This window comes from Bufo bufo, chromosome 5 (genome assembly GCF_905171765.1).
Source record: "Bufo bufo chromosome 5, aBufBuf1.1, whole genome shotgun sequence".
Taxonomy (NCBI): Eukaryota; Metazoa; Chordata; class Amphibia; order Anura; family Bufonidae; genus Bufo; species Bufo bufo.
In genome coordinates, this window is record NC_053393.1 from 178,287,134 (window position 1) to 178,310,298 (window position 23,165).

General features: G+C 44.6%; 1 protein-coding gene across 2 annotated transcripts in view; it reads left to right on the forward strand.

Moving 5' to 3' along the window:
• The first annotated feature begins 870 nt into the window (after nucleotides 1-870).
• SEH1L (SEH1 like nucleoporin) overlaps nucleotides 871-23,165 on the forward strand; it is a 29,498-nt gene continuing 7,203 nt past the window's right edge. For both annotated transcript variants that reach the window (XM_040432793.1, XM_040432794.1), the window contains exons 1-8: nucleotides 871-1,103; nucleotides 3,698-3,748; nucleotides 8,130-8,276; nucleotides 12,068-12,279; nucleotides 13,110-13,208; nucleotides 14,204-14,344; nucleotides 20,865-21,022; nucleotides 21,408-21,555. In XM_040432793.1, coding sequence (XP_040288727.1) covers nucleotides 993-1,103; nucleotides 3,698-3,748; nucleotides 8,130-8,276; nucleotides 12,068-12,279; nucleotides 13,110-13,208; nucleotides 14,204-14,344; nucleotides 20,865-21,022; nucleotides 21,408-21,555 — 1,067 coding nt within the window. In that variant the 5' untranslated portion in view covers nucleotides 871-992. The remainder of the gene's footprint in view (nucleotides 1,104-3,697; nucleotides 3,749-8,129; nucleotides 8,277-12,067; nucleotides 12,280-13,109; nucleotides 13,209-14,203; nucleotides 14,345-20,864; nucleotides 21,023-21,407; nucleotides 21,556-23,165) is intronic.

Here is a 23,165-nt window from a genome sequence, read left to right on the forward strand (position 1 = left end):
CAGCTATTGAATACATATAGGTCGTCATTTATCAAAGACCAGCGTTTTACCCCCTGTGGTTGCTGGAGGATGTGCCTAGGTGCCTCCTCCGCCAGCCCATGCTCCTACTTTGAAAACGATTCCAGTCCCTGACTGGAGTAGATTCCAGTCACCATATTCGCCAGATTCATGGCCACTCCCCAGCATAAAGGCCGTTAAAAAGTCACAAAACAGGGTCTTGCAAATGTATTTACGCCAAAAACTGGCATGAGCAGCCTCAATAAAAGACCCCCAGCTCAATATAGAGCAAGAAAGATTTATCAGTGTATCAGATCCTTCAAAACAAGAACTACGAGTCAAAAGTGTCACTGTCCTACGATAGGATGCCATAATTACTAACATTTGAGTTGGTAAAATCGGGGCATATAAGCTCCGCCCTGGGACCATCCCGGACCCGCCCAGGTTTGCGCGGATGCGCGAGGTTTGTGCTAGCCATGCCCATTTTAGGCTCAGGACAGCACAAATTTGCCAGGACTGTCTCTGAAAATCTGGCATAAAACCGTGGTGAGGTGACCTATTGGGACTTGCACCTATCTGACATGGGTGGCATATCCTAGCGACAACCGACCAACGTATGACACCATGATGGACATATCATGAAAATATTACTCCCAGAAGCCCCCTTCAGTTGTCAGCCCCTGGCCTGCTTTTCTCAATACGTCCAGTTACGGTTCCTAAATATTATTATTTGGAGAACGCCAGCATTCGCCTCATCTCCCACCACTGCACATGCGCCCTGTTTCAGTTTCTCTCCCGGAAACAGACACGTGACCTGACCATAACATCACGTGACCCGCACGCTACCCCGTAGAAGGCAAATACGTAAAGGGCGGCTAAGTCTGGCGCATGCGCAGTGACTAGTTACTGCAAATCTGCAGAACGTGGATTCGGAGTTTTCGGCTTGCTTCTTTATGACATTCGGCTCCGAGTAGCCGCACAGAGCGGAGGTCGGCATGTTCGTGGCTCGGAGTATCTCGGCAGATCACAGAGATCTTATCCACGATGTCTCCTTCGATTTTCATGGCAGGAGAATGGCGACGTGCTCCAGTGATCAAAGCGTGAAAGTGAGTGCAGTGCTCTCGGATGTGTGTATCTGTAGTGTGGCTGGGCATGTGCAGCCGTGGTGATCACTGCTGACGGCTCACTATTTATACTGCTGCTAAGCCAAAATCTGATGAGAGTGATGATCCTGATGAGTTAGGTCAGCAGATCTGTTTTATAAGTTGGAGCTTAAAGATGTTTTCAGGATAGGTCATCAGTATCTGATCAGTGGGGGTCTGACACCAGGGACCCCCGCCGATCAGCTGTCCCACAATAGCGCCACGGCGAGGGCCATTGAATTCCTGTTCATCGATCACATGGCCTAAGTACAGCCGCTATACAATGGACGGCGCTGTGAGATGGCCGTGGCACCAACTGGAGCGCCAGTGCCTTCTCTGACAGCTGATTGGTAGGGGTCGCGGGTGTCAGACCCCCACTGATCAGACACTGATGACCATTAAAGGGATTCTGTCACCACATTTTACCCCCTATAGCTACTTGTAGGTCTCCCTGAACTGTATTAAATAATGCCCTTATTAACTAATAGTTTTGATTTCTTTTCTCATAAAATCGATTTTAGTGATATGCTAATGACTTACATAAGGTGCCCAAGGGGATGTCCTTTCCTACCTTGGTGCCCACCGCCGCTTCTAATATAATATATTCAAGAGCCGGCGCGCTGACGAAATCCCGCGTGTGCGCGCTGCACACTGTAGTCTGCGCCCGTGCGGACTACAGGCAATGGCATCGTCAAGTGAAGTGCGCCCTTTAAAGTCTCAGAAAACCCTTTTAATACATGACCAACGTGAGGGAGGACTCGTGTCAGAGTTTAGTGGCTTTTTATATTTATATTTTTCCATAGATGTTTTTGGTGTGTTTTTTGCTAGAGAGACGACCACTCCAGATGATAGCTGAAAGGATATTGAAAATTTGAAATCAACACTTGAATGGGGTCCGCGATCTGTCCGTTCCGCAAATAGAGCAAATTCTATCTTTTTGTAGTACAGAGGCATGGAGAACAGCACTCCGTAGTGGTTCCGTGCCTCCATTCCACACCGCACGTTCCGGATTGTGGACCCATTTAAGTGAATGGGTCCGCATCCGTGATGCAGTGCACAAACAGCCAGGGCCCATATATTGCGAATCCGTTGTCCTAAAGCTGTAGATCAGCCACAACATCATAAGGCAGTCCAATAGTAGATAACGCCTGCATATAGCATCCCAGTATCAGCCGCTAATAGAAGGCTTATATGGAAAACTAGACATGTACTACATACCTATTAACAGACAGACCAGTGAGGCCTACACTGTCCATAACACATAATTGGAGAACCCCTTTAAGTCTACTTTCACACTCGCGTTTTGGCTTTCCGTTTGTGAGATCCGTTCAGGGCTTACACAAGCGGTTGCATTCTAATGCATTCTGAATGGAAAAGGATCCGCTCCGAATGCATCAGTTCAGTCTCCATTCCGCTTTGGAGACGGACAACAAAATGCTGCTTGCAGGGTTTTGGTGTCCGTCTGATGAAACTGAGGACATGGCACAATAGAAATCTGTCCTCCATTGACTTTCAATTGTGTTCATGACGGATCCGTCTTGGCTATGTTAAAGATAATACAACCGGATCCGTTCTGAACGGATGCAGATGTTTGTATTATCTAAAAGGATCTGCGCAAAAAGTCGCCAAAAGTCGCCTAAGGCGTATTGTATCCACTGTTTAGGTGGTAAGTGCTTGGTGATGACCACTGCCCTTTCCAGCTACTTGACCGCAGCAAAGAGGTTTAGGCCCCTTTCAGATGAGCGCAGCTCCCGTCCTGATCTTTCAGCACCGCTGGAGTCACATAGCATTATATTGATTTATGATCCCATGTAACCCTTAGAGGTCTGGAATGTATTGGATAACACTGACAGCATTATGTCACACTTATCTAAATACATTCCAGAACTGTAAGGGTTACACAGCATCATAATCAATATAATGTTATGTGACTCCGGCGGTGCTGAAAGTTCAGGACGGGAGCTGCGCTGGGAGTACAATGCGTGACACCCGCTCATCTGAAAGGGGCCTTTAAAGGGTTTTCTGAGACTGATATTGATGACCTATCGTCAGGAGATCAGCAGGCCTCTTCTAGGTCGGTGACATCACGTTCATTGGACGCAACATTCAAGTGAAAGGGCCTGAGCTTCCATGCCAAGCCTAGCCACTATGTATGGCGCGGTGATCTAACTCAATCACCTGATCCGCGGGGGTCCAGGGTGTTGGACCTCCACCGATCTGATACTGATGACTTATCCTGAGGTTAGGTCATCAATATTAAAACATCAGAAAATCTCTTTAAATGGAGTGGTAGACATGCATGGGTGCTGCTTCCAGGGTCTAGAGGAGATAGAATCGGCGGAAGTGCAGTCCAGGCAGGTCCCGCGGTTGGACTCCCGCTGATCTAACCTTTCATGCAGTGGATAGATGAGAAGTGGTTGTATTACCTCTGGCTGTAAAGCAGATTGCCACTGGGTGGTATGAGGCAGGTAGGTGGGAGCATGATACAAAGAAACCTTGGGTATAACAGTACCCATCGTTTGCCTGCAGTGTATTAACCGTTTCATCTTTCTTTGCAGGTGTGGGACAAAAGTGAAAATGGTGACTGGCACTGTACCGCCAGCTGGAAGGTGAGATGAGTTTTAATTTGAAATAATAAGGCCTCTTGCACACGACCATATGTATTTTGCATTCCGTAAAAAACAGATCCGCAAAAAATACAGATAACGTCCGTGTGCATTCCGTATTTTGCGGAACGGAACAGCTGGCCCCTGATAGAAAAGTACTATCCTTGTCTGTAATGCGGACAATAATAGGACACATTCTATTTTTTTGCGGAACGGAAATGGAATGCACATGGAGTAACTTTCAGGTTTTTTTGCGGTCCCATTGAAATGAATGGTTCCGTTCTCTGACACCCTTGCCACTTTTACAAAATGTGGGAATAGAGGAGACAGGTGGGACCTCTGTGGCCCCACTCATTTCTCCTGCCTGCAGTAGATGCAGCACGAGGAGCCCGATAATAAATTGGTCATCTTCCCCCAGCTGGGTTTTTACAAAGACCGATGTGTGAAATGTCAGTCTTTAGAGAATGACCCCCAATGTATTATTTTCACTCAGGACGGGGCATTTGGAATTACTGGCAGGGGCTGTTATTGTGTGGCTCCCTCTCAAAAAATGAATGATTGAGAATAGCATAGGTAGCGGATAGGCTGACTAGTCATGAAATGTGAGACCCGGGACAGGAACATATGATGGGAACCCTTCTGAATTATTGTAGTATCTAAAGAGAAAGTGTCCTTAGAAAATGACCTATTGTTTGACTTAAAAACATGATTTAAACCTGTACAGGTTCAATAGATAATATCACCACAGGTCACAGAGCATTCCTAGAAAACTCTCCCGTAGAGGTCAGTGGGGTCAGCTCCTGTCCATTGTGTCTGTTGTCCATGAGGCTGCTCACAAAAATCAGGACGTCTTACAGAGGTTGTGTCATCTGGACCTTTGAGTTGAATATGCCATCAAAGATGGGTAGAGGTCCCACCTCTGATCTCTAAAATGGGCCTTCAAGAGTGAAAAAGAACGCACCGCTCATGTGTGGTGTGCTCTCCATTCACTTTTATGGGAGTTCCGAAAAAAGCAGAGCAAGTGCGTTCGGCTAGTTTCAGAAGTCCAATAGAAATGAATGGACAGCGCACGAGCACTGCCGCTGCTTCGTTCACTTCTATGGGACTGCCGAACCTCCCATAAAATTGAATAGGAGGGGGCCGCACGTGCGAAGGGGGGGGGGGTCACGTTCTGGAGATATGTGCAGGTCCCAGAGGTTGGACTTGAAACATCTCCATTAACATATTTAGGCCTAGTGACCAGTGTGAAAATTGCAGGATAGTGAGATGGAAAAATTATAAAAAGAAAATATATTTTTAACATAAAACGTGATTTAAACAATAGATCATTTTCTGATGAAACATTCCCTTTAATGAAAAAGTTAAAGGGTTTCTGTCACCCTGCAAAACTCATTTTTTTTTTTTTTGGATAGTTAGATTGCTCATAGTGCGATATAGCAGAATATAATGCTCTTACTTACTTTCATGCGGCCGATTCTTTATAAAACGAACTTTTATAATATGTAAATGAGGGCTCTACCAGCAAGTAGGGCGTCTACTTGCTGGTAGCTGCTGCAGAAATCCGCCCCCTCGCCGTGTTGATTGACAGGACAGCCGTGATCTCCTCCTCCGGCCGGCCCTGTCAGTAATTCAAAAATCGCGCGCCTCGCGTCATTCGGCGCAGGCGCTCTGAGATGAGGAGGCTCGTCTCCTCAGCACTCCCTCAGTGCGCCTGCGCCGATGACATCACCGAAAGAGAAGACGTCATCGGCGCAGGCGCACTGAGGGAGTGCTGAGGATACGAGCCTCCTCATCTCAGAGCGCCTGCGCCGAATGACGCGAGGCGCGCGATTTTTGAATTACTGACAGGGCCGGCCGGAGGAGGAGATCACGGCTGGCCCTGTCAATCAACACGGCGAGGGGGCGGATTTCTGAAGCAGCTACCAGCAAGTAGACGCCCTACTTGCTGGTAGAGCCCTCATTTACATATTATAAAAGTTCGTTTTATAAAGAATCGGCCGCATGAAAGTAAGTAAGAGCATTATATTCTGCTATATCGCACTATGAGCAATCTAACTATCCAAAAAAAAAAAAATGAGTTTTGCAGGGTGACAGAAACCCTTTAAAGCTTCGGCACTTTGTGAATCGGAGGTCCCCAACCTTTTGTACTTTTGGAGCTGTGTTCACCTTTCATTGATGCTCACAATTTCAGAATAGAGATGCAAAAAACCACTACATTGCAAATTAATTGTAAAATTTGACGCTAGCATGGTACCATCCAAATTGGCATTGTTTGGTAGTTAGGACAAGTCTGCAATAATGTCAATTGCCAGTACATATCCCCATACCTGAGGACTCCCATGGTGAGCCAAACAGCAATGGGTTATGAGCCACCTGACCCGGGGACCACTGTTGTAAATGCAGTTATTAATCTGAGGATCGTCAGGCCCTCATCATAGGCTTTTATAAATATGCATATGTCTCCTGCATACAGCGGGTAATAGAACAGGAGCTGAGCAGAGTGAGATATACAGGTGGAACTCTAAAAATTAGAATGTCGTGCAAAAGTTCATTTATTTCAGTAACGCAACTTAAATATGAGATAGACTCATTACATGCAAAGCGAGATATTTCAAGCCTTTACTTGTTATAATTTGGATGATTATGGCTTACTGCTTATGAAACCCCAAATTCACAATCTCTGAAAATTTGAATATTACATAAAATCAATAAAAAAATTAAAAAAAAGATGTTAAATAGAAAAAACGTAGGACCTCTGACAAGTATAATCATGCATATGTACTCAGTACTTGGTTTGTGCCCCTTTTGCATCAATTACTGCCTCAATGCAGCATGGCATGGATGCTATCAGCCTATGGAACTGCTGAGGTGTTATGGAAGACCAGGATGCTTCAGCTCTTCTGCATTGTTCAGTTCTCATGTCTCTCATCTTTCTCTTGGCAATGCCCCGTAGATTCTCTATGGGGTTCAGGTCAGGCAAGTTTGCTGGCCAATCCAAGCACAGTGAGCCTTTGGCCATTGAACCAGGTTTTGGTACTTTTGACAGTGTGGGCAGGTGCCAAGTCCTGCTGGAAAATGAAGTCATCATCTCCATAAAGCTTGTCTGTGGAAGGAAAGCATCTTCTGGTAGACGGCTGCGTTGACTCTGGACTTAATGAAGCACAGTGGACCAACACCAGCAGATGACATGGCTCCCCAAATCAATCTTGCATTGTGTGCTGCTCCATTCTTCCTCAAGACTCTGGGTCCTTGGTTTCCAAATGAGATGCAAAAGTTGCTCTCATCAGAAAAGAGGACTTTGGACCACTGAGCAACAGACCAGTTCTTTTTTTCTTTAGCCCAGGTAAGACACTTCTGACGTTGTTTGTTGTTCAGGAGAGGCTTGACAAGAGGAATATGACATTTGAAGCCCATGTCCAGGATCCGTCTGTGTGTGGTGGCTCTTGGTGCACGAACTCCAGCCTCAGTCCACTCCTTGTGAAAGTCCCCAACACTTTTGAATGGCCTTTCCCTGACCATCCTCTCCAGGCTGCGGTCATCCCTGCTGCTTGTGCACCTTTTTCTTCCAAACTTGTCCCTTCCACATAATTTTCTATTAATGTGCTTTGATACAGCACTTTAAGAACATCCAACTTCTTTTGCAATTACCTTTTGAGGCTTTCCCTCCTTATGATTGTGATTCCTACTAAACCAGACTGAGAGACTATTTAATGGCTCTGGAACCCTTTGCTCAGGGGGTATGGATTAATTAGCTGACTAGAGTGTGACACTTTGAGCCTAGAATATTGAACCGTTTCACAATATTCTAATTTTCTGAGATTGTGACTTTGGGGTTTCATAAGCTGTAAGCCACAGTCATCCAAATTATAACAAATAAAGGCTTGAAATATCTCTCTTTGCATGTAATGAGTCTATCTCATATATTAGTTTCACCTTTTAAGTTGCATTACTGAAATAAATGAACTTTTGCACGATATTCAAATTTTTCGAGTTTCACCTGTAGTTTTATAGTATAAGTCTTCATTCACACGAACGTAAGCTGCAAATTGCGCGTGGACCCATTGGCTTGAATGGGTCCGCGATCCACAATATACAGCTAAAGAAAAGACGTGTCCAATGTTTTGCAGTTCAGAGGCACAGACCCAAAAGCCCATGTGAAGGGCTTCCGATCCGTGCCTCCACTCCGTATCTTGCGGATTGCGGACCCATTCAAGTCAATGGGCTGTTTGCAGTCCGCAATATAGACACACAAGGCTTACGTTCGTGTGAATTGTTAGATCCCCTCGGTACACCCACCATTTTCAGGACCCTCGTTCACGTCATGTAATAAATCTGCCTTGTATGTCTAGGTGTAACCTGTCTGTATATTACCTTGTCTGCTCAGACACACAGTGGGTCGGTATGGCGTGTAACATGGGCTCATCCGGAGTTTGGACAGGTGCTGGCTTCATGTTCATTTGACAGAACTGCTGCAGTGTGGGAAGAAATCGTAGGCGAATCAAATGACAAACCTAGAGGACAAAGTCATTGGGTAAGACCATCCCATGTTTTATATGTACATGACGCTACAATATGTCCTAGCAGCCGGTATAATATCACGTACCTGGTAGGATTACAACCTTTGGATGGATGAATTTAAAAACCATCAAATTGTGTTATCCAAAGAAATCACGTAGACCGATCATAAATAAAAAATGCACAAAATCTGTATTGATCAATTACTATAAAAACACAAAAAGATGAAAATTTGGAACCGCAGGGACACCTGGTGGTTAAAAGAGGCAGCAGCGCCTGCCTCAAGGTGAAGTAAATCATGCAAGTAACATAAAGCTACTTTCACACTAGCTACTTTCACAGCAGGGTCCAGCAAAAACGCTTCCGTTACTGATAATACAGATACTCTTGTGAAGAAACCGCAGCGCTCTCTCGTCTTCAATATTCAAAGGTTTATTCACCAATACAAACACAATGCGACGTTTCGACATGTGTGGTCTTTTTCTAGCAACTAACAAAGTGAACAAAGCCAAATACATATACCCTCTCAAACAAGTCACCTGTCTCAATCAGATATTACATATTCCAAGTATGTGCCACCTCTCTCTGTGATCCCAATCGCCTTATTCAAATCATTCATAATACATAATTCAATACTGAAAGTATTAAAATCGTGCTTACTGCAGTACCTGATGATGTTCTGGGGAACACATCACAGAAGAGGCCATGCTGCTAAAGTTCATCCAGTGGAAGTACATGCTTCATTAGGCGTTCCTCTAACCTTAGGGCGCATGCGCGCCGACGTCTATAGTATACGGCGCTATCCTCGTCTCATGGCGCCTGCTTCTATTTGTAGCAGAAATTTCTGCAACTGAGAATCAGTATCCAGAGCTGCTTGGATGCACATGGATGAATGGGGCAGTCACAGAAATCATGGCATACCCTGCCGATGCTGGGTATGGTCCTAATGGCATGTAGTGGCATCACAGAAATTAGGAATAAACTGCACATGAAGGCTTATCTGCAGATTTTGAAACAGAAATTCCTTCCAGTTTTTTATTTTATTTTATTGCAGATTCTTTTGCGTTTCAGCACCAAAATCTACATGTGTTACTTGCAGATTTGATGCTACGGTCCTGATCAAAAGTTTAAGACCACTTGTAAAATGGCAAAAAATCATATTTTACATTGTTGGATCTTAACAAGGTTCCAAGTAGAGCTTCAACATGCAACAAGAAGAAATGGGCGTGAGACAAAACATTTTTTGAGCATTCAATTAATTGAAAATAACGATTAAACTGAAACAGGCTGTTTTGCAGCTGATCCAAATTTTAGGACCACATGCCTTTTAAAAGGCTAAATCTGTGCAAAGATGTGGATTCATTGTCACTTTCTGTCAGGTAGTCACACGTTGTGATGGCAAAGGTTCAAAAAGGGAGAGTTTTTTTTTTGTGTGGTCGGGTTGTTGAACTGCATAAGCAGGGTCTCTCACAGCGCGCCATCGCTACTGAGGTGGGACGCAGTAAGACAGTCATTTGGAATTTCTTAAATGATCCTGAGGGTTATGGAACAAAAAAGTCAAGTGGAAGACCCCAAAAAATTTCATCAGCACTGAGCCGAAGGATCCAATTGGCTGTCCGTCAAGACACTGGACGATCCTCGACCCAAATTAAGGCCCTTACTGGTGCTGACTGCAGCCCCATAACCATCAGACGGCATCTGAGACTGAAGGTCTTCAAAAACAAAAAACGTCTTCAAAGACTTCGTCTCCTTGAACGCCACAGAACTGCTCATTTGGACATTGCAAGAGAGCACCAAACATGGGACATTCAAAGGTGGAAGAAAGTTTTATTCTCTGAGAATTTTTTTTATCATTGATGGTTTCCAACGTTACTGGCATGACAAGCAGATCCCACCTGAGATGTTTTCTACGCACCACAGTCGAGGGGGCGCCATAATGGTCTGGGGTGCTTTTTCCTTCAGGCTGGGTTCACACTTGAGCGTTTTACAGCGCGTTCAAACGCGCTGTAAAACGCTCAACAAATGAAAACCAATGCTTCCCTATGGTCCTGGTTCTCAGTTGAGCGTTTTACAGCGCGTTTGAACGCGCTGAAAAACTCCCTACGCTCAAACAAGTTCTTGAGCTTCTTTGAGGCGTTTTGACGCGCGTTTGTGGCTATAGGACACTGCAGTCAATCACACAAACGCGCGTTTACTATTGCAAAAAACGCGCATAAAAACGCGCGTTAAACGCGCATATAAAATGCGCTCAAGTGTGAACCCAGCCTCAGTGGAACACTGGAGCTTCAGGAAGTGCAGGGGCGTCAAACGGCCGCTGGCTATGTCCAGATGTTGCAGAGAGCATTCCTCATGACTGAGGACCCTCGTCTGTGTGGTAACGACTGGGTTTTTCAACAGGACAGCGCTACAGTACACAATGCCCGCAGGACAAGGGACTTCTTCCAGGAGAATAACATCACTCTTTTGGCCCATCCTGCGTGTTCCCCTGATCTAAATCCAATTGAGAACCTTTGGGGATGGATGGCAAGGGAAGTTTACAAAAATGGACAACAGTTCCAGACACTAGATGGCCTTCGTGCGGCCGTCTTCACCACTTGGAGAAATGTTCTCACTCACCTCATGGAAACGCTTGCATCAAGCATGCCGAAACTAATTTTGGAAGTGATAAACAATAACGGCGGAGCTACTCATTACTGAGTTCATGTTTGGAAGTTGGATTTCTGTTTTGGGGGGGGTTTAGTTTTTCTTTTGGAGGTGTGGTCCTAAACTTTTGATCAGCTGAAAAACAGCCTGTTTCAGTTTATTTGTTGTTTTCATTAAATTGAATGCTCAAATGTTTTGTCTCACTCCCATTTCTTCTTGTTGCATGTTGAAGCTCTACTTGGAACCTTGTTAAGATCCAGCCACGCTAAATATGATTTTTTTTTTTTGCCATTTTTCAAGTGGTCTTAAACTTTTTGATCAGGACTGTATTTTGCCACAGTATTTTCCTCCCATTGAAAAGGGGCAAATCCGCACCAAAAATTGCACAAATAATTGACAGGCTGTGGATTTCAAAATCCGCATGGCAAGTCAGTTTCCAAATGGAAGAAAAAAAGCAGAGTACATGAGATTTGTCTAATTTCATACACTTTGCTGGTACTGTGTTACACACCGAAAAACCACATGTAATCCTCACCATGTGCAGGTAGCCTAATACACAGAATCTACACAGGATACTCTGATATGACATTTTTCTTAATTTGTAGTCATTTTACTGGTATTTCTTATGGTGTGCGTTTTTTTTTTTTGTTTTTTTTTTTTAGTACAGATCATACGATGTATGACTTTACAAACTACGAGACTGGATAATAACAGTCTATTTTTTTTCTGCTAGAAAAGGCACTGCTGTTCTTTATGGCCTATGTCTGTTATGGCAGTGTAGTCCGGCCATACACATAAGATGGCTGTCAGCCGAGCCTTCGTTCAGCCAATGGCGGTCACTCCATATTCCCTCATAGACATGCCTGTTTGGCAGAGTAAGATGAGGGGGGTGGTAGTCAGCTGGCAGTGGTTCATCTCACTGACAACAAACTTGAAGCACTTGAAATCCAATGTGTCCGATCCTTATCTCCCCAACATCTGCCATCGGGGGAGAGTCAGAAGGCCCTTAGTCCTATTCTCTTGCATGGAGACAGCCAAAAGACAAGATTGGTGCTTTTTTCTGGGGAAATAAAAAAGACCATCATATTTGTTATCTCATACGTTCTCTAACTTTATGAAGCGACTACGTAAATAGTTTAATTGCTCTCAATTGTGTATCCTTAGGTCAAAAGAACGACACTTGTGGATAGCAGGACATCAGTAACCGATGTCAAGTTTGCCCCCAAGCATATTGGCTTAATGTTGGCAACCTGCTCTGCAGACGGTGTGGTGAGAATATACGAAGCTCCTGATGTCATGAATCTTAGCCAATGGTCTCTGCAGCATGAAATATCCTGTAAATTGAGCTGCAGTTGTATTTCCTGGAACCCATCTAGGTAAGTTGGTATCCTTCCCCTAACCTAAGGGGCAGGCTAGCTGCCTCCTGAGAGCACCAATATAGGCTTCATACTGTCCAGGAGCCTCAGCTAAAGAAGTATTGAGGCATATGCTGCAGCAGTCTTCAAAAGCATGCTCCATAGTTTATGATCACCCACGGTGGTGCCAACTTCTAGTGCCCATACCAACATGTGGGCAAAACAGTAGCACCATCACTGAGTTGTCTATTTTTGGAGCCTGTGTGTCTCTGCAGTTGAGCAGCTACATAAATGTAGCTTTATCTTCCTGTGCCGGAGAGCGATGGAGAACTGGAGAAATGAATCAGGCAGGAGCAATCTATGATTGATCTTATCTACTAGGGCTGACGCATGGTATTCTGAGCAGTGCCAGGGATTTTGTATCACGTTCCCAGGCTGCTCCCTATACCCAGGCCCTAGTCTTTCAAGTGGTTAACGTGAACACATCAGATGATTTCTGCTGCCTCATCTGAGAGAAGAGAAGCTGAGCTCTGTGATATACAGGTTTATGACCTGGAACAGGATCTGTGGGTAAAAAGCAGAGTAAATCCTGACAGGACTCTTAGGAGAGCCAGTAAGAGTCCTGACTACCCCACCCACATGTGGTGATTGACATTTGTTTTTCTGTGAACACAATAATACAGGTGAAACGGTCAATCCAAGCATTTTTACATTTTCTGCTGACCGTTACCACTATTTCAGAAGTAAGTATTGGCTCTGCAGTGATAAGTGGACCTTATCTGAGATATTGTATTTGCTCTTCATTGTCATCTTCTAAAAACCTCTCTTTTTTTTATTTTTCTTTTATGTAGTTCCCGATCACATTCTCCGACCATAGCCGTGGGAAGTGATGACAGCAGCCCTAATATAATGGGAAAAGTTCAGATCTATGAGTACAACGAGAACACAAGGTACATCTCATGTAGAATCTAAGGCTACATACACACAGCAGTGAAAACGGCCATCACACAACTCTTTTGGGGTTAGTCACACAGCCGTTTTTTTGCGGCCCATGAATAATGTCCATAAGAAAATAGGACATGTCCTATTTTGTCTGTTTTCACGAACACAAATGAAGGGGAGTGTTTTTAACGTCCGTTTTTCAAAAGGCATCAGTGGAAAAAATGGGATTGTTTTGCGTTATTTTAACGGCGCGTTTATTTCATGTGAATGTAGTCTAAAGAGCAGCGTAGCGCACTTAGTCTGAATGTATAATGCTTTCTAAATCTACAGTATGGCTTCAAATCTTTCCCTTCTCAAACATTCACGCACAGAGACTAAAAACTCATGCAGTGATACTAAGCAACTGGTAACGTGCAGATGGCTAAAATCAATTAGAATTTCCTCTTTAAAGGCAAATTTCCCATCTGCTGAGACTTGACAACGCAATTGAAAGGGCTTCTGTCAGCAGATTTGTACCTATGAACCTGGCTGACCTGTTGCATGTGTCCTTGGCATCTGTGTTGGTCCCATGTTCATATGTGCCCGCATTGCTAAGAAAACGTAGAATTTAATATATGGAAATGGATGTCTAGGAGCAGTGAGGGTGTTGCCTTTACCACTAGAGGCTCTGCTCTCAATGCAACTGCTGCCCTCTGACTTGCATGCAGATGTCTTTTACTGTTCATATATTGGTATAGTCTGTATCAATGACCTTAACAGGATAGCCATGAGGAGTCTTGTATATGTTGGGTGTAAAGCTGCCCCTTTAAATAAACATGAACACTCGGCTCAGCCATGTTTTAAAAGGAGCTCTGTACCTGTGTAGTCCGCTTTATGAAGATTCCTAAACACGCATTAAAGATGGAAAGTTGCATTCTGGTAAAGTCATCTCGTGCATCTCTGCTGGGGTCGTTATCTGTGGGGTCTTCAGTCATTCCGAATTTAATCATTGTTCTAATTGCAGGAAATACGTTAAAGCGGAAACCTTTATGACAGTCACAGACCCTGTTCACGACATTGCTTTTGCTCCAAACCTGGGCAGATCTTTCCACATCTTGGCTGTAGCAAGTAAAGATGTAAGAATCTTTACAATGAAACCTCTGAGGTGAGTTTTTGTTGTCATATACTATAATACCTCATTATCTGCCTCTTTACATGGGCTGACACAGCAGGCAATTATCGGGAACGGTTAGCTCCCTATAATTGCCTGCTCGTCGGAGGAGGTGAGAGCTCCATTTACATGCAGCAATCACCTTTGCTATATGAAGATAAGGAACTGCCACTGTGACCTGATGTCACCATAGAGAGACGACATTTCTGGGTAGTAGATGGCTTTTTAGATGGCATACTTTGCTGTCCATAAATTGTGATTTAGGTGATGGCATCAGCGACGCTTTCACCCAAAGAACAAGCATTTACTCGTTCATCAGGTGATCAGCTGTATCTTTACACAGGGCATTTATTGGGAATGAGCGTTCATAGCTGCGAAGGGGCCTTAAGTGCTGTATCTTTGTCTATTGTATAGGATGTGTTGACCAGTGTACATTTAAGGTTCCCATACACCTTCAGTCGCTGTCAGCTGGTTGGTTGACATGTATTCTTTCCAACTCCCCCATATACACACGTTCACCTTGAATGAACTTGTGATTAGGTGTTAGCATCAGGAACAAATAAAGGGCTTCTCGTGTATACAGTCCCATTTTCACCCCTTAGTGACCACCGCCTTTTAACGGCGTTCAGTAAGGGACCTTAGACTGGGCTAGCGCCTTTTTATGGCGGCCCACTGTAAGCTCTGCATGGGTCTCCCATGCAGGGGAGAGCAGGAGCTTGGCTATCTCCCGCTCTAACGGCCTGGATCGGCAAAAGCACCAATCCGGGCCATTTAACAGCGTTGGCAATAGCGTCTTATCCGGGCTGGCTTGCTCTGTCTCCCATTGGCACCCCACAAATGAGATTGCTGGGTGCCAATGTCAGTGCACACAGGCTTGGGGTCTTCTGACAGCCCCAGGCCTGTCTTAAATTTATCCCAGGAGGCTGCATCTCACTGACAAAAAAGTAAAGTAAAAATGCAAAAATAAAATCGCCACATCCATAACAACTGCACGATTATCAAGTAACTTATGATGAAAAAAGCCAGAATTTCTACGTTTTGCTTATTCAGTCAAAAAGTGTTATATATTCCAAAATGATGCCAATGAAAACTACAAGTCGTCCTGCAAAAATCAAGCCCTCATACAGCTCCATAGAAAGAGAAGTAAAAAAGCTTATGGTTCTTGAGATCCAGCAATGCAAAAAATATATTTTTTTATAAAGGTTTTTATTGTGCAAAAGTAGTAAAACGTTTAAAAAAAAAAAAGGGGTGTATCTGGCATCCCTGTAATCATACTGATCCAGGGAATAAATGTATCATGTTATTTATGCCGAAAAATGAAGTCACAAAATTTCTAAAGTAAATTAAAAACTCAATCGCAGTATTGCTGTTTTTCCCATTCCACCCCAGAGTTAATAAAGTTTATCAGCAAGTTATGTGTACCTGGTCCTGGGGCGGAGCCTGACCGCGCTCTATGGCAGACCTGTCGGTGAGACGCTCCTGCTGCCAAACGACTACAGAAGCTAAAAAGCGACCCCCAAGGCAATTATGGTTAAGAATTCCATGAGAGAGAAGCAGAGGGAAAACCAAGGATCGAACAGACCACCTCAGTCCCAGCAAGATATGGAGAATTTCTTTAAGAAGCACCCATTGGGTGCACAGGCCCGCCTGCCCAAGATGGCGCCGACCGACTCTGCTGCTGGATCTGGTACGGTGGAGTCGGAGGTAGAGAGCACACCAGAATTGTCGGAGGCCAAGTGGAAAACTTGGAACACGTGCAGCAGGCCCTACTCAATTACAATATGGCGGCGGTAGACAAGCTAGCACTGCACCAAGCACATTTAAACCAAGCTTTTTTTTATCCCTAGTAGGGTTGTTGCGATTTCAATACCATAAAAAAGTATTGCTATACTCAATACCATTCCATACCATGCGAAAAAAATAGAACACCAAAAAAGCTGAGTGCATTCCGCATTTCAAAAAGGGGGGTGATTTATACATAAAAATTTGGTGTTCTTTGTGGAGGCTGCCGGCAGACTTTGCACCAAGGGCCAGATACCATCCTCTGATCGCTGCCCTTGTGACGGCTAGGAAAACTCTACAGGCAAGTTTCGGCTCACCATTGATGCCAGCAAGCCTCATACCTTTTGAGTGTACAACAAGATGTCTCAGAATTTACGAGTCTCTGGTCACAACTACATAATGTCTCGGTTGGGAACTTGCTGGCAGGCAATACAATCCTCTCCTTTGTCTCTGAGGTCGAAGTTTTGTCTGGATGGCTGGATGTACTTACATAATGCACACTTTTCTAAGGTATGTCTGCTCTTCATGTCCAAATACACCCCTAGGGAACTAGATTGGTTTGAGACTTCTATTATACCTTCCCCAGACCCCGGGACATCTACTTTACTCCCTATACCAACGAATTGTGAATACGAGAGCTCCAGCTAAACCACTCTATCTGCTCTCATGGGAGAGGGACCTCAACACCTCCTTCACAGATCAGGAAACCAGATCTCATGGGTTCTCTATTTATTCGGACACAAGAAAATTTGTTTAAGCTACTTACTACATGGTACAGATCCCCAGATATAGTGGCTAAAATGTTCCTTCTGCTGGAAGGGGCTGCTGGAGATGTGGAGAAACCCTGGGGTCCCTCTACCATATATGGTGGACGTGCCCAGCCACCAAGACATATTGGAAAACAGTAGAAGCAAACATTAATACTATTTGCTCTTCCCAAATTACACTTACTCCACAAACAGTCCTCCTCCTTAATCTGCCGGACAAGATGTGCAAACTGTCTAGAACAGTGATGGTGAACCTTTTACAGACCGAGTGCCCAAACTGCAACATAAAGCCACTTATTTATCGCAAAGTGCCAACACAGCAATTTACCTTGAATACTACAGTCCAATATAGAATATCTTCCATGTGCTTTATCATTTATCTACAATAGCCTGCCTACATTCAGTGCGCTGCCTGTGCTGTTCATGGTGCGCCCTGCGCTGATGACTGACCAGAGAAGTCTAAGGCATATTGGTACAACATAGACGTTTTCCAGGGTGTGGGTGCCCACAGAGAGGGCTCTGAGTGCCGCCTCTGGCACCCGTGCCATAGGTTCGCCATCACTGGTCTAGAACCTCTCTCATGGCCTTTCTAATTACAGCAGCAAAGCTCTTAGTCCCACTACATTGGCTGGACCCGAATGCACCGTCCATACAGGAATGGTACACAAAGGTCCACCAAATTTTCCAATTGGAAGAACTTTCCAGCTGGGAGAGATGGTCACATCCCTTCTTTCTGATCATGTGGATCCGTTGGAAGACGTCTAAATATTTACAAACTACCTTAATGCACTCCTGATAGGGCCATTGAAACATGCTGTTGTGGCAGACCTAGGGTCAGTCACGTGATGATCGTTGCCTCGTGTTCCGGTGAATGACGTTGACGGAGGAAAATGACAGAAGTCAGAGTATAGTTCAAAACTCTGCTCTGCCAGGAACCCAAAGTGGGAGTGTCCTGGGCCATATATATATATATATACCATTCAAAAGGGTGTAACCTCTCAAAGTAAAACCTGATTGGTTTACAGATATTTCAATAATGGCTTTTGATTGGTATACAAATAATACTTCTGATTGGTTAGAACTGAATCCATCTATTGATTGGTTAGTATTTTACAAGTTTTCCCTTTTCCAAGAATGTGTTAGTTAGGTTTTTAGCAAGAAATGCATATTTGTTACTTGGCACGTACTAACTTCTATAGTTTTTAGCTTATGTCATTGGTATCTTCTTGTTTTTTCCAATTGTTCTATCACTGACATAGAGAAATGAAAACATCTATGAATATTTTATATCTACTTTCAGAAAAGCTGGATAATTTCCTTAACAATGCCACTACACGGACTTCATTAGGGAGCCTGGTACATTGTATTCTACTGTGTAATTGGTTAACTTTGCACTTATTCATGTTATCAAACTTATTGATGCCTACAAGTAGGGTTGTCCCGATACCGATACTAGTATCGGTATCGGGACCGATTCCGAGTTTTCTCGGCGGTACTCAGCCGCCGATACCCCGCCCCGATACATAAATAGAATACTTTTTTTTTTTCCCGCAATGAATATTTTTGCGGCCCGGCAAAGATGCAGCATCGGGAGAGAGGAGGGGCTGGAGTCCGTAACTATGGGCGGGGCCCGGTGCAGTCACTGTACTCTTACACCGGGCCCCGCCGCTCACCAAAGTATTTATAAACGTGAATCCTTATCCTGTTATTAAGTTGAACTAACGCTGCCCTCTCCCATGTTCCCCTGTATCCCCCTGTAAGCTTCAATAGCAGGCAGAGCAGACGGCAGCAGTAACGTCACTCACTGACGTAGAGCGCCTGCTCCGCCCACTTTATGAATAAAGCAGGCGGAGCAGACGCGCGACGTCAGTGAGTGACGTTACTGGTGCCGTCCGCTCTGCCTGCTATGGAAGCTTAAGTAAGTGCTGTGGGGATACAGGGGGATACAGGGGAACATGGGAGAGGGCAGCGTTAGTTCAACTTAATAACAGGATAAGGATTCACGTTTATAAATACTTCGGTGAGCGGCGGGGCCCGGTGTATTGGGGGACACTGTTATGAGGGGGATCTGTGGATGACATATAGCAGTGTCATCCACAGATCCTCCCCATAACAGTTCCATCCACAGATCCCCTATAACAGCACCATCCACAGATCCCCCACCAAATAACAATGCCATCCTCAGATCCCCCCACCCCATAACAATGCCATCCACAGATATCCCACCCCATAGCAGTACCATCCACAGATCCCCATAACAGTGCCATCCACAAATCCCCATAACAGTGCCATCCACAGATCCCCATAACAGTGCCATCCACAGATCCCCATAACAGTGCCATCCACAGATCCCCATAACAGTGCCATCCACAGATCCCCCATAACAGTGCCATCCACAGATCCCCCATAACAGTGCCATCCACAGATCCCCCATAACAGTGCCATCCACAGATCCCCCATAACAGTGCCATCCACAGATCCCCCATAACAGTGCCATCCACAGATCCCCCATAACAGTGCCATCCACAGATCCCCCATAACAGTGCCATCCACAGATCCCCCATAACAGTGCCATCCACAGATCCCCATAACAGTGCCATCCACAGATCCCCCATAACAGTGCCATCCACAGATCCCCCATAACAGTGCCATCCACAGATCCCCCATAACAGTGCCATCCACAGATCCCCCATAACAGTGCCATCCACAGATCCCCCATAACCGTGCCATCCACAGATCCCCCATAACAGTGCCATCCACAGATCCCCCATAACAGTGCCATCCACAGATCCCCCATAACAGTGCCATCCACAGATCCCCCATAACAGTGCCATCCACAGATCCCCCATAACAGTGCCATCCACAGATCCCCCATAACAGTGCCATCCACAGATCCCCCATAACAGTGCCATCCACAGATCCCCCATAACAGTGCCATCCACAGATCCCCCATAACAGTGCCATCCACAGATCCCCCATAACAGTGCCATCCACAGATCCCCCATAACAGCGCCATCCACAGATCCCCCATAACAGCGCCATCCACAGATCCCCCATAACAGCGCCATCCACAGATCCCCCATAACAGCGCCATCCACAGATCCCCCATAACAGCGCCATCCACAGATCCCCCATAACAGCGCCATCCACAGATCCCCCATAACAGCGCCATCCACAGGTCCCCCATAACAGTGCCATCCACAGATCCCCCACATGACAGTGCGTCATCCACAGATCCACAGATCCCCCAAAACGGTCACATGACATTTAAAAAAAGTATCGGTATTCGGTATCGGTGACTACTTGAAAAAAAGTATCGGTACTTGTACTCGGTCCTAAAAAAGTGGTATCGGGACAACCCTACCTACAAGTGCCTATTTATCATCCTATGTCCCTCTACCCCACCTCCCCTCCTTTCCTCAGCCTGCCCTCTTCCCTGACATCCCCACCCCTAATTTATATACCTCTCGAGGTCTTGCACTATTACCTTTTGATTAGAAACCAACTTAAATTGTGTCCAGTCAATCGTTTTTTGACCTATAATTGAGCCGTATTGTGGCCTCATCCATATATGTGATTGTTCTATATTCTTTGATAAATAATCACTTGGTCGTTAAAGCTTATAACGGGCTGGTTAAAAAGAAGCTATTGCGATGATCGGCTAATTGCTGGTGATCCTGCTTTTCTAACCCCCTGTCGTTTAGCCATTATTGTTGGGGAAAGCCGCTTCTAAACATATAGAGGAACTGTAGATGACGCGCTGTCCATTCAGATGAATACTTATCCGTGTGAACCGCTATTAAAGAGCGTCTCTCTGTTCTGACAAATGAGCCCCCATCTCTATGACTTCTATATGTCCTTATACCAAAATAATGGTAGAAGTCTGCCTGAAAGGACAGTCACAAGTCTGTGACAAACATGGAGCCCACATTAATACATGCAGATGTTCCTTATCTATTTTCTAGGAAGGAATTGACCTCTTCAGGGGGAGTCACAAAATTTGAAATTCACACAGTGGCGCAGTTTGATAATCACAACTCCCAAGTGTGGCGTGTAAGCTGGAACATAACTGGCACAGTCCTGGCATCTTCTGGTGATGATGGAAGTGTTCGTCTGTGGAAAGGTGAATGGTCGTAATGGTCTGTGGAAAGGTGATGTTCCTAACTCCTTGGCCCATAGATATTTTGATGTGGGGGCTGTATCTGCTGACTGTATATATCCTGTGTTTATGGGGATAAGCATCTGATCGATGTTGGCTCCAACCACTGGAACCCCCACCAGTCATGAAATGGGGTCCAGTGTGCATGGAGTGGCAGGCCCAGCATGTGTACAGTGGCTACATTCATCTTCTATGGAACCGTTAGAGCCATTAACTCAATACATATCCGATTGCCTACCTGACATCAGTGCTAGGGGTATTAAATCTGCCCCCAATATTTTTTTTTCATGGTTTAAATCCTAGGTCTTACTTGATGACTTGGTTGTACTTTTTTTGGTATTCTCTTTAGCAAACTACATGGATAATTGGAAATGCACTGGTGTCCTCAAAGGAGATGGGAACCCTGTGACTTCCAACCAGCAAGGATTTTCTGGGTCCTCTGTTGGGTCCACCAATCAGAGTTTACCTAACTCAGTTAATGGGTCGTCTTCATCCAGGTAGGAAGTGCAGAAAGACATCCTTTTATTGACTGAAATTGTGTGTGTACAATATATATATAATTGTATAGGGTGCGGTTAAACATGTATCTGTATTAACAGCGTGGATTTGATCACTTAACACAGTGCAGTGGTCCCTACATGCACAGTGCCTTGAAAGTATTAATACCCTTTGAACTTTTTACACATTTCTTTCATGTTACACCCACAAACTTAAATGTATTTTATTGGGATTCACCAACACAAAGTAGCAAGTATGTGAAAAGAAAATGATAAAAGGTTTTAAAAAATGTTAATAAAATTTGAAAAGCGTGTTGTGCATTTCTATTCAGCCCCCTGTACTCTGATACCCCTATATAAAATCCAGTGTGACTAATTGTCCACCTGTGTGTAATGTATTCTCAGTTATAACTGCAGCTGTTCTGTGAAGGCCTGAAAGGTTGGTTAATAAACATTATTGATCAAACAGAATCAGGAAAACCAGGGAACACACCAGACAGGTCAGGGATAAAGTTGTGGAGAAGTGTAAAGCAGAGTTTGGATCGATATATTATCCCAAGCTCTGAACGTCGTCTCACGGAGCACTGTTTAATACATTATCCGAAAATAGGAGTATGGCACAACTGCAAACCTAACAAGATAGGGCCATTCCCCTAAATTGACAGCCCAGGCAAGGAAAGCAATAATTAGAGAAGCAGCCAAGAAGGCCCATGGTCACTCTGGTGGAGCTGCTGGAGAATCTGTCTACAGGACAACTATTAGTCGTGTATTCCACAAATCCGGCCTTTATGGAAGAATGGCAAGAAGAAAGCCGTTTTTGAAAGTAAGCCATAATAAATCCTGTTTACAGTTTGCTATAAGCCATGTAGGGACACAGCAAATATGTGGAAGAAGGTGCTCTGGTTAGTTGAGACCAAAGTTGAACTTTTTGACCTGAATGTAAAATGCTATGTGTGGTAGAAAACTAACACTGCGCATCACCCTGAACACATCATCCCCACCATGAAACATGGTGGTGGCAACATCATGTTGTGGAGATGCTTTTCTTCAGCAGGGACAGGGAAGCTGATCAGAGTTGATGGGAAGATGGATGGAGCTAAATACAGGGCAATCCTGGAGGAAAACCTGGTAGATGCTGGAAAAGACTTGAGACTGGGGCCGAGGTTCACCATCCAGCAGGACAACGACCCTAAACATACAGCCAGGGCTGAATACAAATGCACGCCACACTTTCCATATTTTTATTTATAATTTTTTTTTAAAAGCATGTATTCTTTCCTTTTCACCTCACACATACTTGCTACTTTGGGTTGGTCTATCACAGAAAATCCCAATAAAATACATTTAAGTTTGTGGGTATAAAAATGTGAAAAACATGATATGAATCCAGCCTAAGTGACATTTACAGTGTCCCCATAACGGTGACATCCACAGTGGCCCATAACGGTCACCTTCACAACGTCCTGCCCCCCTTAACAGTGACCTCCATACTAGCCTTATAACAGTGAAGAAAAATGGCTGAAATTATTATGGAAACCTGGTGTAAAACTGTGTGTATGTCAGTGAGGCGAAAACTGAAGGACCTGCGAGCTTCTATTGGCCAGTAAGGG